Raw genomic sequence first — 8,108 nt, forward strand, 5'->3', positions numbered from 1 at the left:
CCTAAATATATTTTCACCATTATAAATCGATCTAATCAAGGTTCAGATTGTTAAAGTTGTTCAGAAATTTTGTTATAATTTTTTAATTAAAAGACGAATGAATAAGAAACATTTTATACTGCTCTGTTTTGCTTGACAATAAACCACTTATAGTTAGCTACTGAATACTAGAATAGTAGGGTAGGTTTACACTAGTTTACAGTTCTAGAGTTGTACATGTACACGATACATATTACATATTTTTACTTCTCTTTTATTTATTCTAGATCTAGATCTATATCTAAATCTAGTAAGCTAGATCTATTTTAGATCTATCTACACTAGTTATTACTGAATCTTTGTTACAGGTGTTAATTAGATCTAATTTGTGTAATTAATTGTAGATCTGACTAGAAGAAAGGTCAGTCAGTGACACTTCACTACTCACTCCTCTTGTGTGTGACTGTTGTTAGTTTGAGTTGATCTAGATTTAAATTCAAGAGAGGATCTGGCTGCTAGCTGATCTAAAAAAATCTAGAAATCTAGATCTTAGTTTGCCTAGATTCTAGATCTATAATTCTAGATGGAAGTGGCTATTTGGACCCGGGCCTTCCAAAGGAAGGTTCGTCCATAAATGACGTCACACTCGACTCGTAGGGGGGAGAGGGGTCTGTAATTTTGTGATGGTGTGTGATGAGGGGGAGGGGGGGTTCAGATGGTGTGACGTCAATGCAATGTAACTTTATGTTAGAAAACGAGTTTTAGCCGTTATTTAGCCTTTTAGAAAACGGTTTTAATAAAGGATGCATCTATTCAGACCCGGGTCCCAATAGCCACGACCGCTATTGGGACCAGCCAATAGAATAGTTAAGATTTAGTTATACAAAAATTATTTTAAGATGCAGAATATATATTTTCTGTTGTGATTTTTTTTCCTTGTATTGTAATTCTAAATGATAAATTCTATATTGAGATCTTGCTTTAAATACCCGATATCATTACTGACAAATGTTATGATGAGCGGGTGTCATTAGGTCTATATTATGGCCTATGGTATGAATTTCTACGGACGAGCGAATGTTGAGCACGCATGTTAAAATGTGTTTTATTTATTTTTTCTTCTGTTAAACGTAATTTGATTTCATAGGTCTATCCGTCCATATATATATATATATATATATATATATTTGTACAAGAAAGCTCATAGAGGCTTTAGACTATAGCTCCCGGGCCCGTTTTCTTGAACAAAATCATTAAACATCTATTAATTATCATAAGACGTCGTGGCAGAGTGGAGAACGCAGTACCTCCCAAATCTCGATCAGTTATGGGATCAGAACCTATCTAAGCTCTTGTTTTTGTGAGAAGTGTATTTAACTAAGTTTAATGTTCCATCTCGATAGTTAAGTTGTTTGCATAGGTGTCATTTTTTTAAACAGATTATATGTTTTTTCTAGATTTAGGTTTTAAGCACGCCAATTATAAACATTGTTGCTCCATTGATCGCCCGCTCACGTTGGTTTAGATGTGAATAGTGTAGGCGTATAGCGTACGTCATAGCAAGACCATTGCTATGAGCTTGTCGAGATTTGTTGTCGTCTTGGGGGTCGGCGTGGTCGAGTCGGTAAAGCTCATGGTTGCTAAACCGAAACGTCTCGAGTTCGAATCCTCGGGCAGATGAGGCTCGTTAGCTGGGGACAGCTACTCTTCTAGGAGAGACAACTCCAAAATTAAACAACTGCTGCCTTGTAGTTTGTTCTTGGTTGGACAAAGGCTATGGAAGCAAATCCTAAAAGAAAAGCAGGCTGAAATCGGAATCAATGGCCTCAATGGCGCATAACCAGTTGACACGTACCGCTTAATTGTGTTGGAGGCGTGGTCGAGTCGGCAAAAAGCTCATGGTTGATAAATTCGAACAAAGTCTCGAGTTCAAACCCACTGGCAGATAAATCTCGACCCCCTTCAACACTAATAATTAAGAACGAAGAAGAAGAAGAAGAAAGTTGTCGTCTTAGCTCTCTACCCCCTCTCCCAACCTAGCAAGAGGGAAAAGCGGATTTGGGGCCATTATGAGTTCAAATGTTATATATTGCTTCTATTAAAGAGTACTACAGCACATGTGAGATATTCGTGTTCAGGAAATCGTGCCCGGGAGCTGTATAATGAGCTATTTTTTAAAAATTTGGACTGATAGGCCTATGAAATCAAATTACGTTTAACAGAAGAAAAAAAATAAAACACATTTTTACATACGCACTCAACATTCGCTCGGCTAGAGAAGTTCATACCATAGGCCATATATTTATAATTTATAGACCTAACGACTTCCGCTCGCCATAACTTTGTCAGGAATGATATCGGGTATTTAAAGCAAGATCTTAATATATCATTTAGAATTACAAGAAGAAAAAAATCACAACAACAGGAAAGTTATATTCTGCATCTTAAAATAATTATTGTATAACTAAATTTTAACAATTTTATTGGCTGGTCCGAATAGCAGCTGAGATTATTAAGACCTGGGTCCCAATAGCGACCGTGCCTATTTATTGCTATTGAAAAGTATGTTAAATTTAATCTGGCTAGCTAGATTTAGTTTTAATCTAGATTCTAGGAAACTCTACTCAAGTCGAAAATGATTTTTTTCCATTTTTGTTTCTTCAGTTCATTTTCATGATCTATTCTAAGTACACACAATAAAATTTAAAAATTCAACCAAGATAAGCCCTATCTAATCTACTTCTTCTTGAAATCCAACATCGCACCCAATCAACAGAAACAATTTAAAGGAAGTGGTCAATAGCCCGGGCCGCTATTAGGACCCGGGGTCCCTATAGCCCTGGCCACTATTCGGACCAAGCATTAAGTTTGGTCTATAGTTACACATTGGCATAACAAAATACCTACTCTTTAATAGAGTGGGTTTAATTATAAATTATTAAATTTACTGAGATAGGTATATACTATTCTAGGCTAGTAATTTCATCATAATTGATTTTACTTGTATCTTGCTTTATTGGCCTTTGGAAAAAACTATTCAAATGTCATTTAAATCACTTGCTGTAGTCTTGATTGTTATTTTAATATGTAGACATTGTATACTGTCATTTACTATGACTGTATTTTAAAATATGTGTATTGTTCTTCAGATTATGTTGAAACACCACTGAAATATCAACCAAAATGCATCCTGCTTTGCCAATATTCCTTGTGTTTTTCGGCTGTTGTAGCAATGTTATTTTTCTTGAGGAGCTTGTCAAGTAAGTCTAAACAAATGAATGCTTTAATTCTCTGATGCCAACCAGCTGTTTCTCTTACTGCATGTCATGTCACTAGAGTAGAATTAAAACAGTCTTAGAAAGATACAGTAAAGCAAGACACTACAGTTGTTAAGTAAAGAGATTTTGCTGCACTGCTGAGTATATAACTACCTTAGAAACAGGGTTAGAGTTAGTTAGACTCAGAAATAATAGCCGAAACAGCATTTTTACAGATCCCTGATAACACGAATACTAACTAAATTTTTTTCTCGCCACAGGGTATACCCTAACAGTGGCAACACCATCACTTTCTGTGCTTTTATCTTCAACTGTTTGGAAGGGCTTTTCATCACAACCAAGTTTTTAACTGTTCGGCCTGTTATACCAATAAAGTAAGTTTGACTACCACATTTTCTTTACATTAAAAAAGAAATATCTGTAGGTGCTATGTTTTTGTCAGGTAGAGTTGGGCTACAGGGTAAGAAACTTAAATTACCTGAGTTTTAATCTTGGATATCATAGGCAAATATTTTGTCATTAACTTGTCAGATGTCCCTGAGCCTAGTTAGTTTCTGACTCAAGTTTGATACAACTTGTCAGATGTCTCCGAACCTTCCCAGTCTACATTAATATCTGACTCAAGTTTGATTTAGTTTAGAAAGTTGGATATTCTACTTGATACACAATCTTCTCCTAAGCTATGGGCATAGAAACATTGATTTTCTTTTCACCAATATGTAGCAATAAAAATAATACATAAACACATATTATTTGGTATTAATCTAAAACATTACTGACAATTGAGAAGATATTGCTCACAGTTAAGAAAATTAAACCAGTATCAGATGAAGTGTAGATTTGTATCAGGTTTCAGCTACTAAGTTCCAATGAAGTTTCAGGTGCTGTGTTCTAATGAAGTATGGGTTTTGTGTAATGTTTCATGTGCTATGTTCTAATGAAGTATGGGTTTTGTGTAATGTTTCATGTGCCATGTTCTAATGAAGTGTGGGCTTTGTGTTATGTTTCAGGTACTATGTTCCAATGAAGTATGGGTTTTGTTAGTGTTTCAGAGTAGTGTACTATATTCTAATGAAGTATTAGCATGGGTTTTGTGTTATCTTTCAGGTACTATGTTCTGATGGTTGCCTTCTTCTTTGTAGTCCAGACCCTCAACAACTACACACTAGGGTTCAACATCTCTATGCCCTTACACATGATATTCAGAGCTGTGAGTATTTTCTTTTATTTTCTTTGTGTATTTTCTTTTATGTTGACCAAATCATTGTTGACTAATACAGATGATTATTTTTGTTTTAAATTAGTCAGTAAAATTATTATTCAAATTCTATTTCTGAATGTAATCAATAATTAGTTTTAAATGTAGCATTCTGTTTGTTCATTGAAAAAAAATGTACCAACTTGGTTCCAGGGCTCTCTTATAGCCAACCTCATCCTTGGTGCCTTAATCATGAAAAAACAGTAAGTGTTATGTGACTACTTCATCTCTCAGTTATCTATCTGTGGTACATTTTTAAAGTTACAAGTTAAATTTTATAGTAGGCCTACAGCATTAAGTTTACTTCCACGACTACATTATGCTAAAAAAGCAACTGATTATTTAATAACTTATAATTCACTTAAGGCAGAAACAGCAAATTAATAATTACAATGCAATTAAAAATACATCTATAAATATGTACATTAATCATAGGTATTGTAAATCAACAAATTCTATACCAATAAGCATGATCTGTACATAAATATAGACAGAAGTAAAAACATTACCTATGGGAATCTCATTCTTCATACAGATACAAAGTAACGAAGTATTTATCTGTTGTACTCATCACTATTGGCATAGCTCTGTGTACCATTGCCTCAGCTGGTCAAAAGGTAAACACTTTTTCATTCTTTTAAGTCCAGGACCTTTTATAGTACAAACATTAAATGTGTATCCACTTTTAAACCGTATTTAATGTGAATTAAAAGTTGGTTAAAAGGTGAACACTTTTTCTCTCTTTTATGTCTTGTATCTTAAATAGTTCAAACACTGTATGTGGATTTGCTTTTAAATTGTTGTAAATTGAAATTTGTAGAAGTCTTGAATATAATGGGTCGATTGCATTTTACAAATATTGGAATTTCATGTTTTTTTTTAATCAATACTTTTATATTTTGTCAAAACTAAATATTTTTATTAATTTCAAAAAGATCATGTGTAAAATTTAAAAAAAGAATTGTCTATTATCAGACATCGTTATCAGCTATAATTAACTATGCATTTATTTTGATGCTAGTATTTGTACTTAATTAAAATTATGTAATTAAAATTCAAAATATCCTGTATAAATTTGAATTGTGTTGTATTTTTTAGGAAAAAATGGCAAGCCACACCGGAGATGCAGCATATGATTATTTTATTTGGGTTATAGGTAATGTGTTCTGCTGGTATTTATAAAATGTATTGGTACTGTAGATGTACTTGTTTCTTTTTTTCTTTTATTTTATCTGATGGCTATGACTCTCAGCTGTCATGCCTGATTTGTTGTCCCAGTAATAGCACTGTCACTGTCATCATTTGCTAATGTCCCCAGGCTTGTGTCTCCTGGTGCTGTCATTGTTTCTCTCAGCACTGATGGGGATCTTCCAGGAGAAAACTTATGCCCAGTATGGCAAACATCCATCTGAGGCTCTGTTTTACAATGTAAGTTTTGTTTTGTTGACTGGCTTCTATAGTAATATAAGTAGGTAGTAATATATTTTATCCTTGTTTGGGCTATACTTGAATAAATAATATTATATGTGGCTGCAAATAAGAACACACCTTGACCTAAAGCCCCAAAAGTAATGAAGTAGGGCTCAGCGCCTCTGATGGAACTTTAATCAGGTAACTTAAGTCAGGGAGCTAGATTCAGGGAAGCAAACTAGAGCTTTTTGGATTAACATATTACCACACTCCATCACTTTACTTAGCAATCCTGTTTGTGTAGTGTTGAAATACAAATATTTGTATTGGTACCTGGCTATTGTTACACTTACATTTTAAAACATCATGAATTTTTTTTTTCTAGCACTTCATGCCTCTCCCAGGGTTCCTGCTAGTTGTAAGTGACATCTCCAGGTGTTTCTCTCAGTTCAACACCTCAGGTAAGTCATGGACAATGTGTCTAGTTTAAAGACAGTCATACATTGTTTTAATTCAGTAGTACATTGTTCTAAGGCAGGGTACCAAGTTTTAAGACAGTCATACATAGTTTTAATTCATTTGTACATTGTTCTAAGGCATCATATTTATTTTTAATTCAGTCGTACCAAGTTTTAATTCAGTAGTGTTATACCTAGTTTTAAGGCAGTCGTATATATTTTTAATTCACTCGTATATATTTTTAATTTATTCGTACAAAATTTAAATTTGGTCTTAAATTATTTTAGGCAGTAGTAAATTCCTTGTAGAGTCTAGGTGTTCGGCATAGTGTTGATGAGTTTAATGAAAACCATAGTAGTAATAATGCATTTAAGACCGATATTAGATAAAAGCCCTTGATATGTGTTATCATAACATTGTATTAAGAAAAAAAATATTCACATTTTATTGAAGTCGCCACTGTAATTAAAACAAGCAGCTGTGTTAAGATTCTGAAGTGATAGAGAAAATTGTTTTTATCCTAGAACCTTACAGTGTTCCCTCCCTTGGAATGGTGCTGCCGTGGGCGTGGCTGTGGCTGTTGTTCAACACCATCTCTCAGTATCCTTTGGTCAAGCTCCAGCTTTTGTTTACCATTTTATCTGCACTGTACTCACATCTAGACTGTTCTTTTTGAGTGACCACAGGTCAACTAATCTTTGGCTCACCAACTGGATCATAGATCTATCACTGACCACAGGTCAACTAATCTTTGACTCACCAACTGGTTCATTGATCTATCACTGACCACAGGTCAACTAATCTTTGACTCACCAACTGGTTCATTGATCTCTCACTGACCACAGGTCAACTAATCTTTGACTCACCAACTGGTTCATTGATCTATCACTGACCACAGGTCAACTAATCTTTGACTCACCAACTGGTTCATTGATCTATCACTGACCACAGGTCAACTAATCTTTGACTCACCAACTGGTTCATTGACCACAGGTCAACTAATCTTTGACTCACCAACTGGTTCATTGATCTGTCACTGACCACAGGTCAACTAATCTTTGACCACTGACCCACTAATCTTAGACAGGCCATAAAAACAACTTTTCTTCAAGTAACTATTGGTCAACCATTCTTTGACTGACCACTTGTCTACTTATCCTACTAAGTGACCAGATCTACACAGAAAACCTCTCACAACTAAAACAATATTAAGTTGGTACTTCACATGAAAACATGTAGATATATTTATATTTGTTGAAAAGTATTTTTTCATACAGCTATGACCTTACTTAACACATGTAAACTGGTTCTTATAATTAGCATTGGTTGTTGATTGGTTGATTCAAATGATTTGTTTATTATAGTTTATTAATCCTAGAAATACCATTTTTCTATCCCATGGTCCTGGATCTGTTTATTTATCCTTAACAAGCCCCCCAGATTCATCTGCATCAAGAGTGTTTTTATCCTGACCACTGAGTGCTCCTCCCTGACCGTGACCCTGGTGGTGACCTTGAGGAAGTTCGTCAGCCTGGTCTTCTCCATCTGGTACTTCAAGAACCCGTTCACCTTGACCCACTGGGCGGGCGCGACCTTGGTGTTCCTGGGGACCCTGATGTTTGTGGAGATCTTCTCCAGGTTTGAGCCTTACCGCAGACTTGAGACCAGACTCAATCAGCTCAAGAAAGTCAAGACTTAACGATAATTAACCATTAGGTCTTAGA

At 34.9% G+C, this 8,108-nt stretch overlaps 1 protein-coding gene across 1 annotated transcript; it reads left to right on the forward strand.

The window, feature by feature from the left end:
* Positions 1–155: 155 nt before the first annotated feature.
* On the forward strand, positions 156–8,108 carry LOC131929441 (nucleotide sugar transporter SLC35B4-like). Its single transcript, XM_059285650.1, has 11 exons — positions 156–180; positions 3,129–3,239; positions 3,518–3,631; positions 4,365–4,467; positions 4,669–4,718; positions 5,051–5,132; positions 5,614–5,671; positions 5,834–5,943; positions 6,311–6,386; positions 6,909–6,984; positions 7,825–8,108. The coding sequence occupies exons 2-11, from the start codon at positions 3,163–3,165 to the stop codon at positions 8,081–8,083; spliced, it is 1,005 nt and encodes a 334-aa protein (XP_059141633.1). The 5' UTR covers positions 156–180; positions 3,129–3,162; the 3' UTR covers positions 8,084–8,108.

Source organism: Physella acuta, unplaced genomic scaffold (assembly GCF_028476545.2).
Source record: "Physella acuta isolate Inbredline_101_S28 unplaced genomic scaffold, ASM2847654v3 ptg001628l, whole genome shotgun sequence".
In the NCBI taxonomy this organism is placed as follows: Eukaryota; Metazoa; Mollusca; class Gastropoda; family Physidae; genus Physella; species Physella acuta.

Excerpts from the sequence above, each read along its gene's own strand:
- LOC131929441 (XM_059285650.1), top strand. The coding sequence starts at position 3,163 with ATGCATCCTGCTTTGCCAATATTCCTTGTGTTTTTCGGCTGTTGTAGC. Across the intron at positions 5,672-5,833 it reads TTATTTTATTTGGGTTATAG|GCTTGTGTCTCCTGGTGCTG; the intron begins GTAATGTGTTCT and ends TAATGTCCCCAG. Across the intron at positions 6,387-6,908 it reads CTCTCAGTTCAACACCTCAG|AACCTTACAGTGTTCCCTCC; the intron begins GTAAGTCATGGA and ends TTTTTATCCTAG.